Source organism: Leopardus geoffroyi, chromosome C3 (assembly GCF_018350155.1).
Source record: "Leopardus geoffroyi isolate Oge1 chromosome C3, O.geoffroyi_Oge1_pat1.0, whole genome shotgun sequence".
NCBI lineage: Eukaryota > Metazoa > Chordata > Mammalia > Carnivora > Felidae > Leopardus > Leopardus geoffroyi.
In genome coordinates, this window is record NC_059338.1 from 6,015,974 (window position 1) to 6,037,228 (window position 21,255).

The window sequence follows — 21,255 nt, forward strand, 5'->3', positions numbered from 1 at the left end:
CCACCTGGAGCTGAAGAGAGATGCTAGGGCCTCCCTATCGCCCTTATTCCTGCGTCTCCTTAGGTTTCTCAAGCTATCAGATGCCTCCTATCTCTGATTTCCTCAGGATCAGTGGCTCAAGCTTTGGCCCTGGGCCTGAGCCCTGGGCTTACTGCTGTGTCTTCTAGAAGTCAATGTCCTTATTTCCTCTCCTCTTTCCCAGGGGGCTCTCTCTGCTTCATACTCAGATTTCCTCTGAGACTGGATATTCAGTTAAAAATTTTTTTTTTTAATGTTTATTTATTTTTGACACAGAGAGAGAGACAGAGCATGAGCAGGGGAGGGGCAGAGAGAGAGGGGGACACAGAATCCGAAGCAGGCTCCAACCTCCGAGCTGTCAGCACAGAATCCGACCCGGGGCTCGAACTCACAAGCTGTGAGATCGTGACCTGAGCTGAAGTCAGACGCTCAACCGACTCAGCCACCCAAGTGCCCCTGAATATCCAGCTTTAATCGTGCCACAGAAAAAGCCAGCAGAGACATGAGACTAGAGAAATTTGTGCACAAATCTGTGTGGGCTTTGGATGGTTGGAGTCTACAAGGGCCTAACCTGATATCTGATTGGGTGCCATTACTGATCTTCCCGCTCTGTCACTCTGGTCACTAGAAACACGTAAGGCTTGCGGCAGGATAGGGCAGGACATGTGAATTCTCATCATTGCTCTCCCGGTGAATGCCTGTGTTGCCTTCAAGCAATTTCCTGCTTCTTGCCTGTTGTTTCACTAGTGAGATGAAGGGTTAGTGCACTGACCCTTGCCAGAGTGCCACGAAGGCCAGAAGGAGATCAGACAGTTAGGTGCTTTGGAAGGTCTCTGAGCTCTATGGGGGAATTCTTGAACAACTGAGAGTGTTACTATTTCATCCATAACCCTTTGGTTGTAAATGATGCTGGAGCCAACCTAGCCGAATCTGAATGATGAAAGCCAATCACAAAGTTGAAAATAGACCCCAGATGCAAGGAGATGAGACAGTTAGATTAACTTCCTCTTTTCTAATTTGAGAGGTTTCATGTTGAAGAAAATCAGTGCGTTAGAGGCTGCAGGAGACCTAAACACAGTCACCATGAAGCTGGGCTGTGTCTGCACGGCTGGGGCCTTCCACTTTTCTCCTACTATGCTCTGGGCAGGCCCGATGCTGCTGGGTAAGTGAAATGTTTGAACGCTGGTGTGGGAACAGAGATATGCCTGACTTTGATCAAGGGAAAGAAACATGGACTGACTTTGGCCCAAAGAAGCAAAGCTCAGGTGGGACATGAAGGATAGACGTTACAAAGTCAGGCGTGCTGGCTTGAATGGCTCTTTCTGAATATAAAAATCTGCAAGCCTTTCCATTCTAAAAGTCCCCTTGACTCTGATGCTCTCTATTTAGCTACCATTTCAATTCTCTTCCTTCTTTTTCTCAAAGATTTCTTGAAAGAGTAGTTTGCACTTGCTTTCTCCACTTCCTCACTTTTCACTCACTCATGCCTCAGTGCTCCCAGTCTGGCTTCCACTGGAATCAGCTTTGCCCAGGGTGCAGTGACTTCTGTGTTGACTGCACCATTTTCCATTTTTTGGTTCTTATCCTGCTGGACTTCTCTGCCGCATTGGGCAGTGTTGGTCACTTATTCTTTCTTGGCATTCTCTACTCAGCTGGGTTCCACTCACCATTTTCTCCTTGTACTCCAGGTACCTGTCTTTGTCCCTTTGGTGTCTTCTCCTCTCTTCCCCTTATAGACTGGTGTTTTCTACGGTTGCATTCCTGCCACCCTACTCCTCTCTCTTCTCACAATCTCCTTAGTGAGCTCATTTATCTCTATAGTTTTTACCACTACAACTATCTATTTAAGAGTCCACCCCTAATTGTGCTTCTGAGTTTCACAGTCCAAGATCAAATTTTGCACAAGACGTATCTACCTGCATGTTTCACAGGCATCTCAGCACAATATGACCAGAGCCAAACTCACCTGTTTTCTTGGCTTCCACCTCTCTCTCCTGATTGCATCTTTCGCTATTTCTGACCTTGGCTCATGGCATCCGCCCAGACATCCAGGCCAAAAACTGGGGAGATAACTTAGACACTTCCTCTCCGTCCCCTGCATAGGATCCATCAGCAAGTTTGGCAAAATGAACCTTCTAAACTGTTCTTAGAGCCAGTGCCTTCCTTGAAACAGAACTAATAGTATCCTAGGACAAGCCGTCATCATTTCTGACTTTGGATAGTCCAATAACTTCTTAAGTAATCCCTGTGTCTCAGCCTTGTGTCCTTAAAATGGATTTTGCACTCTGCAACCAATGCACACAAGGCCCACCATAGCCGGCCCCCATTTCACCTCTTCAGCCTCTACCCTTACCTGTGAGCCCTGTAAATTATGCTGTAATAAACCCCAACCTGCTTATATTAAGTCATTCACACACTGGACTCTTACCTATCTCCAAGCTTTACTTATACTGCCTGAAATGGTCTCTTCCCTTCACTCACAAACTTCCTGGTATCCCTAGAGATTCAGCCTAGGTGACATCTTCACCAGGGAACCTTCTTTGAACCCTCCTTTCTGTCCCAGTTGCTGCCTGTCATACCTCTTTGTCATTAATTTCCTCCTCATGCTGGAAGAATCTCTTCATGTGCCTGTGCCGTCCCCCAAACTGAGTTATTTGTAGATAGGGACAATGCTTTATTGGTTTTGTTTTTTAACCTTGTCGTGTTCATGCTTGAATTTTTAACATCTACACTGTCCCTGCACAACAATTTTGTTGAATCATTTTATTAAACTCATAGAAACAGGACTGGGTGACCATATGACGATACAACGCCGGCCTTATGGCGAGAACTCCAGACATTTTGGTTTCAAGCTGTTCTTACTAGCTCTATGTCGTGTTGGAAAATTCACTTTTTGTGTCTCTGAATTCCATTTTCTTATGCATAAAATGAGACGAATACCTACCACAGTTTTTTGAGTGAAAGTGCCTGGCAGCCCACAAGTTCATTTTCAAAAAGGAATGGCAGCGGAGTCCAGTTGAGTGAGAGCAGAGGAACTGAAAAAGGTAGCATCAGGGTGGGGAAGGGACCTGAGAGTGGAGCTAAAGAAAACACCTGGTACTGATGTAATGAGAATTAGGAAGTGGAGAGGGCCTTGCTAGGAGAAGTTACAGGGTCAAAGAACAGTACTGGGACTCTGGGAGTGGAAGGGAGCAAAGGCAAGTGGGTCAGGAAAGAACAGATTGAAGACTTGAATATATGTGAACGGCCGTGGAGGCAGAAGAAGGGGAGAGGGATTAAGGGACAAGAAGCAGTCATGAACATGGGGAAAATGGAATTTACTTTGCCTGAGTCAACCATGGTTGAAGAGATGCAGTGAGAAATCTTTAACTGTGTTAACCTGAAAGTAAAGAAAGAATTGTTCCATAGTCACCAGTACAGCCTGGGAGGAGAAGCTTGGGATAGAGAGAAGGACATAGGGAGGGCTCTAGAGTTGCCATGGAAAGTTCAAGTCCAGAGGACATCAAGGTAGAGATGGGAGAGCTCTCCCGAAAGGAAGAGCAAGGAAGAAGGAGACACAGCTAGGTACTGAAAGCTCTTGGGTAGATGATATATTCAAGGATGAAGAGCCAGGAGAATGTTAAGAAAATGAAAATATGGAAGAACCCCCGCCCCCCCCAAGGAAGGTCCGAGGATTGCAGTAGATCAAGTCTAAACAGTGAAGTAAAAAGAACACTGATTTTGGACTCAGGTATACCTTACTTTCTTGCTCCATTCTCTTTTTTGAAATTTTGAATAAGTTGGTTAACTATTCTAAGCCTATTTCTTTTTGAGTTATAAAATGAGAGTGAAATCACATACCTACAAATCTTGTGAAGATTAAGTAAAATAAAGTGTAAAAGTGCCCAGCAGTGTCCGGCACCCAGTAAGTGTCAGAATCTGACCATCTCCCTTTCCCTTTTGTCTTGCATCTGCCTGCTCTGGGGTCACAGTTGTCTTTGGCTTCTGGTTTCATGCACCAGCGGCTGGATGTCCTGCTGGTGAGTTCACATGCCTCCATCCCCTCCCCACCCTCTTCCCCAAACCACAGTCTGTTCACTAAGAGCACCTGGAAGCCAGTGAATCAAGTCAGAAGTATGGGTCAAGAGACACATATGGGTTTTGGCGTCTCCCCCTTCTCACTGTGAAGAGGATGAGTCCCCCAGAGAGGGAGGGCTCCTTGTGGAGGGCAGTTTTCTGTCTTCTTCTTCCAAGTCACAGCATTGTTTTCTGGTCTCAAACCATGCTCTCCCCAGCTGCCAGTTTTGAGACACTGCAGTGTGAAGGACCTGTCAGCACCCAGGACAGCAGCTGCGATACTGAGGAGGACTTGACGAGCCCAAGGGAAGTTGACTTCCAGTTCAAAGGCTACACTTTCAGTGAACCCTTCCATCTGATTGTGTCCTACGGTGAGGTCTTCGGAGGGACTGACCAGCGCAGGTCTATTCTTTCTCCCATTTTCCAACCCTGTCCTTTCAGCCTGACGGCCCACTCAGGAGGGTGCCCCCAGGAAATTGGCCATGGGATGGGATAGAGTAGCCCTTCACCCTTATCCATGGGAGATATGTCCCAAAACCCCCAGTGGGTGCCTGGAACTGGGGATAGTACCTAAACATACTATGTTTTCTCTATACATACATACCTGTGATAAAGTGTAAACTAGGCACAGTAAGGGACCAATAAGAGATTAACGACAATAGCTAATAATATAGAATAGTTATAACAATATATTGTGATAAGAGTTATGTGAATGTGGCTTCTCCCTCTCTCAAAATATCTTATAGTACTAATACTCATCCTTCTCGTGATGATGTGAGATGATAAAGTGCCTATGTGATGAGATGAAGAGAGTGAATGGCATGAGCATTGTGATATAGCGTTAGGCTACTATTGACCTTCTGATGACATGTCAGAAGGACAATCATTTGCTTCTGGACTGCAGTTGACTATGGAAAGCCAAACTGTGGTTAAGGGGAGACTACCTTCTTCCCCATATTCAGCCCACAAAAGTGAGGGTTTCCTCAGTCTTAGCTCCTAGAGAAGTTGTTCCACAATCCCAACCAGGGGTTGGGTCCCTGAGAAACTTTAGACGGGGTTGGGGGGCGGTCTGTGTGGGCAGCACTGGGGGAAATCCCAAGGAAGGCAGGGGGTCACACTCAGCTCTTGCTTTGGGTCGCAGACTGGCTGATTCTCCAAGGTCCAGTCAGCCCTATATTTGAAGGAGACCCACTAATTCTACGCTGCCAGGCCTGGCAAGACTGGCCACTGACCCAGATCACCTTCTACCGAGATGGCTCAGCTCTGGGACCCCCTGGACCTAATAAGGAATTCTCCATCGCCATGGTACAACAGACTGACAGCGGGCACTATCACTGCAGTGGGATCTTCAGGAGCCCTGGTCCTGGGAGCCCAGAAACAGCATCTTCCGTGGCTATCAAGGTCCAAGGTGAGACCTGGAGGGAATAATATTGTAGCAGAGGCAGGTAGGGAGACACAGAGGGACCAAGACTGTCTTTCATTGGATGTGGCAAGATCACTGGAGGCTAAGGAACAGGTTGCTGGCAAATGCAACCTGTTAGGCGTCAGGAGGGGCATCATCTCAGCATTGTGTTCGCAAGTCATCCAGCACTCTCCAAGCTCCGCCCACTTCCTGCAGCTCTATCCTACAGATCCATGTTCCCCAGTGTTCACTGTTTGGGCATCTGGACCATTGTCAGATTTGCCCACCTCTGGGTCTTTTCTAATCTCATCTACTTGAAGAGAGAGAAGATGCCAAACGTTCAAATGGAGCTTTTCTAAGAGTGCTCATTGCTGATGGAAATAGGGAGAGGAACATGTGACTGGGTTCTTTGTGTACAATAACCTTTGGCTAGTAGGTTAGCACAGCATTTAATAATGACCTCAGCCAGCATGCATTCTACCATGGTATCCTAAATCATGTGGTACAATGTTATCTGCTGTATTCTTTCTTTGTCTAGCATGAATGCAAGATGGCTGAGTGCTTCTTTCCCCCCATCTCTCTTCCAGAACTGTTTCCAACCCCACTTCTGAGAGCCGCCCCCTCAGCTGAGCCCCAAGAGGGGGGTCCAGTGACCCTGAGCTGTCAGACAAAGCTGCCCCTGCATAGGTCAACTGCCCGCCTCTTCTTCTCCTTCTACAAGGACGGCAGGACAGTGCGTGGCAGGGGTCTCTCCTCAGAATTCCAGATCCCCAGAGCTTCAGAGGCACACTCTGGGTCCTACTGGTGTGAAGCAGCCACTGAGGACAACCAAGTTTGGAAACAGAGCTCCAAGCTGGAGATCCGGGTGCAGGGTAAGTTAGTAGGTATTTGTCTGGCCTTTGTGAAAAGTGAGGGAAAGGAAGACTGGACCCACGAGCCGGTGTTTGGTGTGAGCAGGTTAAGAAAGGACACAGAGGAGGCAGGAGCAATAATCCAGAGTCTTCCAGAGATGGAAGAGAGCACAGACAGGGAACCTCTCCCTCACACCATGGTGCACACTTCACCAAACCGAGACCTGAGCCAGCTCCACAGCTGCTGCCTCAGAGGCCTTGTGCTCCCTACCTGAACTCTGGGCATCAGCTGGAACATAGTATCTAGAATGAAGATGAGGTCATCTGGGGTTTGTGTTCAGTTCTGGGACCCCCAATTAAGAAGGTTGCATTTGGCCTGATATAATATACCCAGAGGAGGTAACGAGGGCAATGACTGGGCTTAAAGCCACGTCGTAAGAAAAATAATGGGGAGGGGTGGAAGATGTTCATCTTGAAGAGGATGTGACCCAAGCGGCCAGCAGAGGTGTCCTCAAAACACTGAAGGCTGGCACAAAGATGAGGAGTTGCACCAAGGTCACATATAGTGAAGAGGTTGACCTAGGACCAGGTACCACATCCATGCTGTAGGGAATTAGGTTCTGAGAGTAGGCTAATATGCGTGTGCCCGTAATGTTGATGCCTCATCACTGAAGAGTTTCAAACTGAGGTAGCCAAGTGTCAGATTCAAACTTTGACCATGAGGGGGTCCTCAAACCTCTGTTGTCATTAGACCCCCCCCCCCCCGCCCACACACACAAAACAAGAAAGCCACTTCCAGAAAACAAGAAAGATTGACCATGAATATGAGTCTAGGGACAGAGCCAGACTTCAGTCTTACATGTGCCTCCTACCCCATAATGCAGGACCCTCCAGTTCTACTGCAGCCCCCACCTTGAGTCCAGCTCCTCAGAAATCGACTGTTCCAGAATCTACTACAACCGAGTCGCCTGGACCTCACCCTCCACTGTCCACTCCTTCTAAGAATCCAGGCTTCTCCTCTCCTCTGCGGGTGCCAGACCCCCATCTGAATCACCAGATGGGCATTCTTCTCAAACAAATGCAGGATATGAGAGCTCTCCTTGGTCACCTGGTCATGGAGCTGAGGGACTTATCTGGCCACCTGAAGCTTGAGACCACAAAGGGTCATGCCAAATAAGAGTAAACAATCCACTCCCAGTTTTGCCCAACTACTCCCGATAAACTCAACTTTTTCTATCTTTCCTCTTTCTGTCCTATACCTACACATAATACCCACAAATAACTTCACAAATTGCCCAGTGTTACAGTAGAGTAACAGAGACAGATGAGTAGACGTAAATTTGCACAAGGCGATCATTGGAGTCTAACTAGAATTGTGTATTCTCTCACAATGTGACAACATAATCCTGTTGTCTCTAAACCAGGAGTTGCCTTCTGCTGCCCAGACCGGAATCTGGTGATTGAAAGAAAATCAATGGTATGGATTTAGTGCAGCGGTCTCAATCGGAGGCAACCCCGACCCCCAACCAAGGGGATATTTGGCAATGTCTGGAGATATTTTTGGTCTTCACATTGCGGAGGTGGGGGGGCGGGTGTGCTACTGGCATCTAGTGAGCAGAAGCCAAGGATACTGCTACACATCAGGTAACACACACTGGACAAGCCCCCACAGCAAAGGATTATCTGGCTCAAAATGTCAGTAGTGCTGAGATTGAGAAACTTCAACCTAGTGGAAGCTAGGTGTTAGGCTCTGGGGTGGGACTTTACCTCTTTGCTGGCTGCCCCCCTCCAGCATCGTTCAGCAAATATTGATTACATGCTGGTATTTTGTTGGCCTCCACCACATACCAAAGTTTGTTCTCTGTTAAGTATACTCATAAGATAGTGTCCCTGCCTGTAGAGGGTTTAGACTTTGGGATAGAGAAGCAGTAATACCCTTTCCCATCAAACAATTAAAGCAGGGTATTGGAAAATTTCCTGCAGGATCTTACTGGACTCAGAAATATGTGATTGAGCATAACATTGCCAGAACAATAATTATGGGTTTTAATACACTTGTGTCTGAAATGTTTTTCTGTAAAAAAAAAAATACATATGTCTATTTTGGTACCATAATAAGACTTTTTTTTCTACATTTGGACTGCTACTGTGCATTCACAGCCAATGAAAGATAGCTTGACAGCTTTTACGATAACCTTTGGTCGGTGGGTTAGCACACCATTTAACAACGACCTCAGCCAGCACGCATTTTCCCATGTTATCCTAAATCATGTGCTGCGATGTTATCTGCTCTATTCTTTCTTTGTGCCATTTACTCTGTGCAGTTTTGACCCACAATGATTTGTGATCTCTCCAGACATGCCACAAAGAAACAAAGGAATAGAATCGTGCTGGATATTAAAACTTGAGTTTTGTGGTGGTTCTTAAATACGCGTTTTATGGTGGTTCTTCATACTCTAAAATTTCATGTTCTCTGGTGGTTCTTAACACCTTCAGGGTGAAGGATCAGGAGGCAATTGGGAATTGGTAAAAGCCCATAAACATCTCTGCAGTGGGAGGATCAACTCACAACTGTGAATGGGAGTTGCAAGAAATGATGACCAGAGATATTCCATGACTTTGGTGACTTTGAAAACAGGGAAGTTCAATTGCCAAAGGACGGTGCTGGATGTACCTCCAAAGATACTATGTTATAACCATCCTACTTGGAGTTTATCTCAGCTAATGGTATCATTTTCATGAATGCATCCTGCAATCTCTCATGCTAAACAAGGGATTCACGTACAGATAATAAGAGCTATCAGAGATCGGAGAAGGAAGAAATGGATACAGCTGGCTGAGATTGGTGCCATGCTCCTCAACCGTGGGTCTACGTGCACCTCTGTCATCACGCTGCATTTGAATTTGTTATTATCCTTATTATTTCTATTTGTTGGAGGGTGAGCTCTTTGAGAGCTCCTGGAGCTCTTTGTTCTTCATTGACTCTTTGCTGTCTAGTTTAATGAGGCATAGTTAAGCTCTAAAATTCTGTTTAGTTGAATTGAGTTGAGCCAGCATAAGGGAATATATCTTGAAGAAGATGGGAATGAGTGGTTTGTCTGGCATCAGAAAAATCTCCAGACTCTGCCCATGGGACCCAGCCTCCTTGGAAGTTGGAAGCCTCGGGGAGAGGATCTCCTATCATCAGGGATGAGGAAGGCAAGACAAGAGCTGAAAGGATGGGGGCGAGTGGCTCTTACCTGTCTCCATCTGCCCTTCTAGCCTGGGGAGTTTGGGAGGGGGTGGAAAAGAGGAATTGTTACACTGGGTCTGGGTTACGGCATGTGCAGTTTAGGGTTCTGTAACCCACAGAGGTCCCAATGCGGCTATGCTAGAAGCTGCCTCTGGAATCAACATTAGGTAACAAGCACCTCCATTATCCTGGAAAATTGAATACTTGCATACACTATAACCCAGAATCCAATGCCTAGGTGTATATGCCCCAAATAGATTTCAGCGTATGTGTATCAGAAGACAGGTATAATAACGTTCATAATTCTTACAGATAGTAAAAGCAAAATTTTAGAATCAATTCAGTTGTCCACCAACAGAAAAATGGACAAATTGTGCAACTTTCACAGAATGGAATACAGTACGACAGTAAAAATTAACAAACCATAGTTAAAATGAAGCAACATAAAAAATATCGGGGCTATAACTTTGAGTGAAAAAAACAAGTCCCAGAAGATACCACACAGTGTGATGCCCTTTATACAAAGCTTAAGAACAAGTAAAACAAAAGAATATATTGTTTAGGCATTCACACATACGTAGGATAAACCTTTTAAAAAGGCATGAAAATGGAAATACCAAGATCAGGATAGTTACCTTTGAGGGGTTGACTAGGGAGATCATGAGGGAGAAATGCATAGGTAAATACAAATTACTAGTGATTTAAAAAATCTTCTCTGAGTAGAAATTTAAGTCTCCTTTAAATATATATCTCTCCGTACATCATCTTCAAATTCCTATGTTTTCTGCCTTTAGCTTTTCTTAGAGGTGATAAGAAGCCAAGTTTACCGCCTACAATGTGGAGTTGTTCCTTTATCGCTCCTCAAGGAACCATACCACCCTATTAAAGACTGTCCCATGTACCCTCGGCATTGCTGGATTTGGTGAATCTTTGTTTGTTTGTTGACCTTAAAGTCATGACTATATATGTTTCATGCATTTTCCCCAGCCTCAATCAAGTCAGACAAACTAGCTCATTTTTTTTTTTTTTTTTTGCAGTACTGAAGAAACTTCACTTAATCTAACATTTATGTACAGAGTATTGTGCTCTTAGAAAAAAAAAAAGAAGCCGCTATATAGGGGAAAAGAATATAAATTTAACATGATCTCTGCTCTCAAAGAAGAATTTACTTGGGGCACCTGGATGGCTCAGTTGGTTAAGTGACCGACTCTTGATTTGGGCTCCGGTCATAATCTCGCACTCCATGTTGACCCCCACGTTGGGTTTCTCTCTCTCTCTCTCTCTTTCTCAAAATAAATAAATAAACTTAAAAAAAAAAAGAGTTCCCTTGAAGTTTGTAAAGTCTAAGTTGATCACACTATATGTTCCTTTATTCCTTTATACATCTGTGGGGAAAAAAAAACAACAGCCTCTGCACAGGAAACAGTAAACAGAGTGAAAGGGGAACCTCTGAAGTGGGAGAAAATATTTGCAAACCACGTATCTCGTAAGGCATTCACATCCAAAATATATAAGGAACTCATACAACTAAATAGCAAAACACCAAATAACTTGATTTAAAAATGGGCAAAGGACTTGAATAGACACTTCTCGAAATAAAACCTACAAATGGCCATCAGGTATCTGAAGAGGTGCTCAACATCACCGGTCACCAGAGAAATGCAAATCTAACCCACTAGGAGATATCCCCTCGCACCTGTTAGAATGGCCACTATCAAAAAGACAAGAAGTGGGGTGTCTGTCTGGGTGTTTCAGTTGGCTGAGCTACTGACTCTTGATTTGGGCTCATGATCCCGATGTCGTGGGATCAATCTGTTGGGCTCCGTGATGAGCATGGAGCCTGCTTAAGATTCTCTCTCGGAGCACCTGGGTGGCTCAGTCGGTTGAGTGTTCGACTTCGGCTCAGGTCATGATCTCATGGTTCGTGGGTTCAAGCCCCATGTCGGGCTCGGTGCTGACAGCTCGGAGCCTGGAGCCCGCTTTGGATTCTGTGTCTCCCTCTCTCTCTGCTCCTCCCCCACTCATGCTCTGTCTCTGTCTCTCTCTCTCAAAACTAAATAGACATTAAAAAAAAAAAAAAGTTAAGAGGCGCCTGAGTGGCTCAGTCGGTTGAGTGTCCGACTTCAGCTGAGGTCATGATCTCATGATTCATGGGCTCGAGCTCCATGTGGGGCTCTGTGCTAATGTCACAGAGCCTGCTCGGAATTCTCTCTCTCCCTCCCTCTCTGCCCCTCCCTTCTCTCTCTCTCTCTCTCTCTCTCTCTCTCTCTCTCTCAAAATAAATGCATAAACATTTTTTAAAAATTAAAAAAAAAAAGATTCTCTCTCTTCCCCTCTCTCCTGCTTGTGCCCATGCGCTCGCTCTCTTGCTCTCTCTCTCTCTCTCTTAAGACAACAACAAAAACGACAAGAAGTAACAAGTATTGAGGAAAGAGAGCCCTGTGCACTACTGGTGGGAATGTAAACTGGTGCAGCCACTATGGAAAACAGTGGGGTTCTTCAAAAAAAAAATTAAAAATTTTTAAATTTTTAAAAATTAAAAAAAAATTAAAAATATTCCTTATGAACAGGAACCCCACTTCCGGGTATATGTGGAAAGGAAGTGGAATCCGTGTGTCAAAGAGGTATCTGCTCTTCTGTGTTCAATGCAGCCCTTCTCACAATAGCCAAAGCATGGAAACAACCTAAATAGTGCTCAATGTGTATGGAAAGATGAACGGATGAAGAAAGTGTGAGGTTTATGTGTGTATGTGTGCATACTCACACACACTCACACACACACATACACACGCCCACAATGGAATAGTATCCAGCCTTCAAAAAAATCCTGCCATTCCCAACAACATGGATGAACTTGGAAGACGTTAGGCTAAGTGAAATAAGCCAGAGACAGAAAGACAAATCGTGTGTGATCTCATTATGTGTGGAATCTGAAATCGTCAAACTCGGAGAAGCAGCGAGTAGAATGGTGGCTGTCAGAGGCTAGGAAAGAGAGAGGGAGAGAGAGAGAGAGAGAGAATGAGGATGAGGAATCAGTTCGCGAGATCATGGAGGCTGAGAAGTCCCATGACCTGGCATCTGCAAGCTGGAGACGCAGGAAAGTATAATTCGGTCCTAATCCGAAGGCCTGAGAACCAAGAGAGCTGATGATGTAAATCCCAGTCCAAGGGCCAGAGACGAGAAGATGAGATTTCCCAGCTCGATCATAGATGCAGGGGGGTGGGGGTGGGGGGCAGGGTGGAAATGGTGGTTGGGGCAAATGTCTCTTAACTCTGGCTTTTGTTCTAAAAGAGAAAATGGGGGTGGGGGAGTGGCTGGGTGGCTCAGTGAGTTAAGCACCCGACATGATCTCCTGGTTCCTGACTTCAGCCCCGTGTGGGGCTCTCTGCTGTCAGTGCAGATCCTGCTTCGAATGGGGCACCCGGGTGCCTCAGACGGATAAGCTGCGGACTCTTGATTTCGACTCAGGTCACGATCTCCCGGTTTTGTGACTTCGAACCCCACGCTGGGTTCTGCACTGACAGTGCAGATCCTGCTGGAGATTCTCCCTCTCTGTCTCTGCCCCTCCCCCTGCTCGCACTCTCTCTTTCTCAAAAATAAATAATAAACCGTTTAAAAATAAGAGAAAAATAATACCTAAAACACAATACCATTTATGTAAATCAATAACGAGATGTTTCCCACAGATAAACATATGCATGAATGGATGTGCATGGGGAGGAGAGAAGGGTCGTGTGGATAGAGGTAATAATGATCCTTTCTGAAAGGCCCCTTGCAAGGATGAAATGTGTCAGTAATATGGTGTCGGCCGCAGACAGGATGCTCACCCTTCAGTGCTCCCTGAGAGCGGGCTGGTGCCCTTACTGTCAGCAACAGCAGCCTTGTCATTATCATCATTGAAAGCATTTTAGTCATCAGAATTCTTATCAGAAGGTGGCATATCTTGCCCAGAAATTAGGTCATGATAAGCTCCACAGAATTGCTCAGGTAACAAAATGATAATTGCTACATATCTCCATATAGCAAAGGGGTGAAGAATTGGAAATTCTGCAGGGGAAAGTCTGGCATGGAGAAAAAGATCCAAGTTGGGGAAAATGCAAAAAAAAAAAAGCCTCCTGTAAAGAAATGTTGGGGGCCCCCAAGTGGCTCAGTCGGTTAAGCATCTGACTCTTGATTTCCGACTCTTGACCTCGGCTCTGGTCACGATCTCATGGTTAGGTTCATGAGTTTGAGCCCTGCATCGGGCTCTGCACTGACAGTGGGGAGGCTCCTTGGGATTCTCTCTCTCTCCCTCTCTCTCTGCCCCTCTCCCGCATGCACTGTCTCTCTCTTTCTCTCTCTCAAAATAAATAAATGAACCATAACAAAAACGAAATGTTGGGTGGGAGATTCTTCAAGTCCCATTCTGAGCAGTGTGTGATGGGGACCGTATGGATAGGTCTAGAGATTTTCAGGAAGAAGATACAGCTCATGAATATGTGGGTTGATCAGGTTTCTTGTGGAATCTGGTAAAGAGGCTGAGATCTGTGTTCTGAGTGATAAGAAGCCCCAAGAGAGGCTGCTTGCGGAGAGCAAGGACAGCTGACAGGTGCATGACATCCTGACCACGGGGGCGTTGGCCTGGTGCAGAAGTCAGACCCCTGAGTCAGGATGTGGTGAGGCCCACACTGGCCCTAGAGGAGGAGTCAGGCAGGGTGTTTGGGAGCCTTGTCTAGCCGGGGCACCCCTAAAGCAGGCAGTTTATAATCTCTGTTCCCAGTATCGAATTCTTCTCTCCCTCCCTCACCCCTGAGCCCTTATCAGGTTCTTCCCTCTTTTTCAGACCCATATGACTACCTGTCTTTTATCAAAACCTGCTCTCATACAGGATCTAAAGTGGCCATCAAAACTTAAATGGCCAATCACATTTCCCTAAGAGGCATTTGCATTTTTAACAAAAACTGACACCTTCAGAGAAACTTGAGGGAATTCTCAGACCGGAGCTTAGGCCGGCCGTCAGCCAGCAAGAGGGGAGAGACTGTGTTTAAGAGGTGACAGCATCTGACAATCCTTTTCCTTCCTGCCAGAGTTCCAGAAGAAGGAGGTGCCCCAGTGCACTACAGGTGAGGACAGGAGACAGTCCAAAGAGACATACAATCAGGTTGGAAACTTCATTAAGTATTTACATGAGAATTCAGGTGCCCATTTGCTCAGGGTATGATCACATAGCTCAGAAAGCTCGAGAAGCAGAGCTGGGAGGTTGGACCTGAGAAGCTTCCGAGGGGCTGATGTGGTGACTTCTCTGCCACAGGTAAGGAGTCCCGGAACAGGGGACACAGGTAAGGAGTCCCGGAACAGGGGAATGGTTGGGGGAGGCATGTAGGGATGGTTAGAAGGAAGGAAGGCACGAGTGAGTGGAGATGCCATAGGGCGAGATCACTGGGGTGGGTAGTAAAGAATTTTTGCATTGTTGAGGGTTTAAGTTTTCCAGAAGGGAGAGAGAAGGGGAAACACATTGCATTTCTATTCTTTTTTTTTTTTTAAGTTTATTTCTCAAAAATAAATAATAAACCGTTTAAAAATAAGAGGAAAATAATACCTAAAACACAATACCGTTTTGGGCTCATGATATCTGAAAGAGAGAGTGAGAGAGCATGAGTGGGGTAGGGGCAGAGAGAGAGAGAGAGAGAGGGAGAGAGAGAATCCCAAGTAACCCCACACTCAGTGCAGAGCCTGACACAGGGCTCGAACTCACAAATCGTGAGATCATAACCTGAGCCAAGATCCAGAGTTGGCTGCTTAACTGATTGAGCCACCTAGGCGCCCCATATTTCTTTTTTTTTTTAATTAAAAAAAACCACTTTTAATGTGTATTTATTTTTGAGAGAGAGACAGAGTGGGGTGGAGGAGGGACAGAGGGAGAGGGAGACACAGAATCTGAAGCAGGCTCCGGGCTCTGAGCTGTCAGCACAGAGCCCCACGCGGGGCTCGAACCCATGAACCGTGAGATCGTGACCTGAGAGGAAGTCGGATGCTTCCCTGACTGAGCCACCCAGGCGCCACCCCCCCCTCCCCCCGTTTCTATTCGTAACTGGAACTTTGGAAGACAGCGACACAGAAGGTGGTTGGCGAATCAGACCTTTCCATCCACTCATCTGTGGGCAGCCGTGAGCTCTGGGTGCAGGGAACCCAGTGTCAGCCTCACTAGGCCTCACACCGATGTCTGTCACCAGGGAGCCAGCATTATACAGGCCCTGGGTAGACCCTGAGGACATGAAGAGGCATTTCCTCAACTGAGGCTTACGGGGCCAGCTGGAAGGTGGGGAGGAGAGAGAATGGGAGGGGGACGTCAACGGGAGCCCGAAGGTGGCAGGGTCGCCTGCCACCGCCTGGGGTTCTCTGTGGCTTCCTCGGGGCCGCAGACGGCATGGGTTCTGCTCAGCACGCCTTCTCTACAGAGGCTGGCGCTGGCCTGAGATGTGCCGTGGCTGTAGGGCTGGCCGGTGGGACAGCGCCTGGTGCCTGGGACACCGGAGGGCTGCGCTTACCCAGCCCACGTCCCACTGTCTCCAGTCCGCCATCTTCAAGAATCAGGAATGGGTGAGCGAAGCCGCAATGCCTCCCAGGACTCAGGCGGCAGCACTGGCCACCTTCTCTCCCTCCTCCCCCACCCTACGCCAGGGCACCTGCACCGTTCTGCAGGCAGGTCCGTCATGTGGTCTCTGACGGCCCTACTGCTCCTGGGTGAGTCCTCAGTGCATCAGCAGGGACCCAAGCACTTTGGCTGTGGGGGAGGGTATGGGCCAAGGTGTGTGTGTGCGCGCGTGTGTGTGTGTGTGTGTGTGTGTGTGTGCATGTGTGTGTGTGTGTGGGGGGGAATATTCCTCTATTCCAAACAACAGTTCATTGTCTATTTCGGGAGGATAAAGAGGAGGGGGCTTTCTCGGGGCTGGGGAAACTAAAAGCAGGTCTTGAGACCCATGGGGGGTTTCCTACGGTCAAGAGGGCCCTTGCTTTCCTCTCACCTCCTAACATTCTTTTTCTTCTTCTTCAATTTCTGTGTCACAGTTCCAAGCGGCGGGCAAGCTGGTGAGTCCTCCACATCCCTGAGCCCAATTTTCTACACCCGCCACACCAATCCCCCTAAGGGAGCTCCCTGGGTACTCCCCACTTCCTGGCGGCCGTGGGACAGTGTCGCTTCCCACGCCTCCTCAGCCCCTGTGACTCAGTTTGCCTCCAAGCACGAGAAATGGCTACAGATCAAGGGACTGGTAGTTTGTAACCCAGCGTGGTGTCTCCACAATAGGACTGGTTGAGCAACGCGGGGTGGGTCCCGGGAGCTGGAGTTTTCTCAGATTTGCCAACCCCAGACCACATTTTGGGCACCTCATCTTGATTCTCTTTTCCACCTTGCCCCCTCCCGCATCCCTCCCCAGCTACTCTGGAGAAGCCCGTATTGTCTCTACACCCGCCCTGGACCACAATCTTCAAGGGGGAGCGGGTGACCCTGCGATGTGATGGGTACCACCCTCCGCTCCTGGAGCTTCGGCCCATCAGCACTCTCTGGTATTTGGGCCACCTGCTTCTGCCCTCTCACAAGAAGAGCATCGAGGTGCAGACACCAGGGGTGTATCGATGCCAGACCCGGGGGCGCCGGTCAGTGACCCCATCCACCTTTCTGTTTCCAATGGTGAGTGTTTGAACACGAGGGCAGGGACTGCGCACATCTCCTCTGGCCATACTGGCCCTCCTATGGGAGGGGACACTGGGCCACTCCCTTTGGGGCAGGAAATGGGGGCTGTCTGGAGTCTTTGGAGCAGGCAGGGCCCTGCCTGGCACTAAGACGGGAGACGCGTGGTAAGGCTTGCCTGGCCCCAAAGGTCCCCGCACCCCTCTGCCGTAGTGGGAGGCAAATAAACATTTGTGTTTGTTTCTGGGACTAGCTCAGAAGGGGAGAGGCTCTGAGGACCTGTAATACTGGATGGGGAGCTTTGGGGGAGGGCTCAGCCAGGGAAAGGGCAGAGCCAAGCCCGGAAAGTGAGAGTCCCGTGCAGGCTGCGTGCAGCTGGGAGAATCACTCCCGGCTGAGCAACGCGGTGCTTCTCTGTGCTTCCCAGCAGTCAAATAATTGTATCTGTGCCTTTGGCTGTTGCGCGGACGAGAAACGAAAGATGACTTGTTGTTAAGGGGGCGGCAGAAGCAGCAGTTGAACAAAGCGCTCGAAAGCTTATTGTGGACGTGCCCGTGTGCGCACAGGGGCCAATTCGGAGGCTGACTTCCTGGGGATACAGTAAAGGGTTTCCGAAGCAGGATGAGAAATAGCAATAATCCCTTCTTTAGGGCACCGGATGGGCTATTTTGTAGGGAGTATCATGTCCCCTTAGCTCCACGGGCCACAACTTGTATTCGGAAGTCAGATATCATTACTTAGCATTTACATGCATTTCATGTCCATACTCTGTGTTTTGGAAGTTGGTGATACAGACGAAATACTGGCCAGGAGAGAAGGTGATTACTGCTTGTGGCATAGAGGAGCATAGGGACTGTGGCTGTTACTCCAGAATTCTTTCTCAACGTAAAACTCCTAAAATGGCATCCAGAACATGTTAGGGCTGCATAAGCATTAGCTGTGATGGTGGTGATGGTGAGGGTGACCCATAAATACAGGGTAGGGTGGGAGGTACCTAAGACTGTCCTGCGGGGGTTGGGGAAACGTCTAAACCCAGATCTAGGGGACCAGCAGGTCTCAACGAAAACGCGTGTGTCTGGGGGTGGGGGCGTCTTCTCGGGCGCCGGCTGCTTCTGGAGCAGGGAGGGAGCTGGCGAGGACGAGGAGAGCAACCGTGCGGGGAGGCGGAGAAGAAGGGAGACTCCCAGGGCTGGAGTTCTCTCGGAGTCAGGCCTGTCTGTGGGGACTGTCGTAGACTGGCTGATCTTGCAAGTGCCCTACGCCGCGGTGTTCGAGGGCGAGCCGCTGGTCGTGCGCTGCCGCGGCTGGTACGACAAGGTGGTGTACAAGCTTCACTACTACCACGACGGCAAGGCGGTGCGCTACTTCCACTCCAGCGCCAACTACACGGTGCCACAGGCGCGCGCCAGCGACAGCGGCCGCTACCAGTGCTCGGGCACCATGCGCATCCCGGTGGAGAGCGCGCCCATGTTCTCCGCCAAGGTGGCCGTGACCGTGCAAGGTGGGGGACGCCTGGGGCCCAGGAGGGAGGCGAGCGAGTCCCGGGAAATTCGGGGACGGGCACCGGGCGGGCAGGGAGGGCGGGGGTCAGGTAGCTGCCACGCGGCGGATTTCTCCCGCCGGCCACGCACGCTCTCGCCTCTCCTCCCCTGCGCGGTGAAGGCGACACCGAGGCACAGCCTGCGCGGGGGCGGGTGTCACTTCCCTCCAGCACGCGCTGGCTTCTCACTCGGGGTGGGGACTCCAATAGGCGGCGGCTCAGTCCACAGCCCCAGGCAGAAGGCGCAGCCACCCCTCTAGGCCGCGGGACCCCAACTGGATGTCATCGGGATGTGACAGGAAGCGTCTGGCCGGGTCCTGCCCCCTTGCAAGCTTTCCCCGTCCCTCGAGCCCCCTGCCCCGCCCTTCGGGAGGCTTCCCCCCTCCTCGGCGCGCACCCAGCCTCCTCCCACCCCTTCTCCGCGTCCGCGAGGAGCGCTCGCGGGAAACCCGAAGCACAGAGGGGTCGCGGGGCCGCGGACGCGGGGACCTCGTCCCCTGGGGCCCCTGCGCCGGCCCGCCGTGCACGCTCAGCCCCTGGAACCCCTCTCTGCAGAGCTGTTCCCGGCGCCGGTGCTCAGGGTGACCGGCCGGGCGGAGGCCCGCGGCGGGGTGGCGGTGCGCTGCGACACCCGCCTGCACCCGCAGAAGCGCGACACGCCGCTGCAGTTCGCCTTCTACAAGTACAGCCGCCCCGTGCGCCGCTTCGACTGGGGCGCCGAGTACACGGTCCCCGAGCCCGAGGTCGAGGAGCTCGAATCGTACTGGTGCGAGGCCGCCACCGCCACGCGGAGCGTCCGGAAACGCAGCCCTTGGCTGCAGCTCCCCGGGCGCGGTGAGTGACCGCACCCCCGGGGACGCCCCCCGACCCCGGGCGCGCAGCCCCGCCGCCGCCTCCGCGCCCCGAGTCTCCCTCGAGCCACCCCACCCCTCCAGCTCGCCGTTCTCGCCCTCCCTCCCTCCTCTCCACTGCTCCCCTCCCTTCCGCACTTCCCACCCCAGTCCCCCCCCCCCCCGCCCTCCTAACCCTTCCCCTTCCCCCCTTCTCCTCCCCATCCCTACCCCGTCTTCCTCACTCCTCCCCTCCCTTCTCTCCACCCTACCCTCTGCGTCCTCCCCACCCCTCCTCACTCCCCCTCCTATCTCTTCTTCTTCTCCACCTCACCCCCTCTGCCCTCCTTACTCCTCCCCTCCCTCCCTCCTCTCCACCTCCTCCCTCTCCTCACTACTCCCCCTCTCTTCTGTTCTCTGCGCAGCATCTCCTACCTCCCTCCTCTCCACCCCGTCCCCATCCCTGCCCTCCGCATCCCCCCTCTCCTCCCCATCCCTCCCCTCCTCCCTGTCCCCTCCCCCGCACCCCCCCTTCCCAGCCCTCCCCTCCCTCCCTCCTCTTCCTCTCGTCCCCTGCCCCGCCTCCCCATCCCTCCCCTCCCCTCCCTCCCTCCTCTTCACCCCATCCTCTCCACCCTCCTCACTGCTACCCTCCCTTCGTCCTCTCCGCTCCATCCACTCTGCCTTCCTCAACGCCCCCCCCCCTCCCTTCCCTCCACTCCACGCCGTCCCTCCTTACTCCCCTCCGGTCCGCGTACCCCGCGTGCCCACGCGAGCGCCCAGGCCGCGGGAGGGTGAGAGCAGCCGCGCGGTTCTCGTGTGTTGCGTTCGCAGGTGCCGCCCCGGACTCGGCGTCCACCACCGCCCCAGTCCCACAGGCCGCAGCCTTGGCGCCCGGCAACCAGCCGCTTTCCTTCAGAAAGCCCCCTGTGTCCCGATCGGCCGCTCCGGTCACCTCCGTCCCGAACATCACCTCTCCCTCTCCGGGGCTGCGGTTCCCCGCGGGCAGAGCCCCCACTGCTGGGCCCCCGGCCTGCGCCCCGCCGACGCCCTGGGAGCCATCGGCCGCCGCAGCCCTGAAACCCGACGTGGACCTTCTGCTCCGGGAAATGCAGCTGCTCAAAGGCCTCCTGAGCCGGGTGGTGCTGGAACTGAAGGAGCCACAGGCCTTCCCAGAGCACGGGGACACCCCCGGGCCCCCCACTTCCCACTTGGCTGTGAGCCCGGCAACGCAGGCGACCGCTGTCGTGGAGAGCTGAGGGGGCCGGGGCGCCGCTGTCCCCTCCCCGGGCTCCTTCACCTGCAGCCTCTCCCGCTTGTCACCCGCAGAGACCTCGCGAAGCCACCTCTGCTTGCCTGCGGTCCTTTGGCGGTGGTTTCCAAGAAGCGCCATAAAGTGTGGTGGCTGACCATTTCCGTGTCAGGCAGCATGTTTGAGCCGTTCTCATCACACTCCAGTCCTCTGAGCTCTTCCTTCCCCTCTCAAGACCTCCCTCCTGTTACTCTCTACCCCGGAGTTGATGTTTGGAAGTGAATTAGGTCACACTTAGCTTTTCTTTAAAAAAAAAAGTCTTTTTTTTTTTTCCTTTATTTATTTTTTGAGAGACATAGAGAGACAGAGTACAAGTTGGGGAGGGGCAGAGAGAGAAGGAGACAC

At 50.5% G+C, this 21,255-nt stretch overlaps 2 protein-coding genes across 2 annotated transcripts; both read left to right on the forward strand.

Annotated features, from left to right (window-relative positions):
- The first annotated feature begins 1,050 nt into the window (after positions 1-1,050).
- Positions 1,051-8,755, forward strand: FCRLA (Fc receptor like A). Its single transcript, XM_045456581.1, has 6 exons — positions 1,051-1,180; positions 3,990-4,037; positions 4,293-4,445; positions 5,216-5,482; positions 6,064-6,348; positions 7,212-8,755. The coding sequence occupies exons 1-6, from the start codon at positions 1,102-1,104 to the stop codon at positions 7,502-7,504; spliced, it is 1,125 nt and encodes a 374-aa protein (XP_045312537.1). The 5' UTR covers positions 1,051-1,101; the 3' UTR covers positions 7,505-8,755.
- A 5,748-nt stretch (positions 8,756-14,503) lies between these two features.
- On the forward strand, positions 14,504-21,010 carry FCRLB (Fc receptor like B). Its single transcript, XM_045456582.1, is given in 9 exon segments — positions 14,504-14,661; positions 14,753-14,849; positions 16,112-16,282; positions 16,607-16,627; positions 16,975-17,187; positions 17,190-17,228; positions 18,463-18,729; positions 19,324-19,602; positions 20,433-21,010. Coding segments are annotated over 7 exon segments (1,392 nt in total). The 5' UTR covers positions 14,504-14,661; positions 14,753-14,849; positions 16,112-16,134; the 3' UTR covers positions 20,858-21,010.
- Positions 21,011-21,255: the final 245 nt, after the last annotated feature.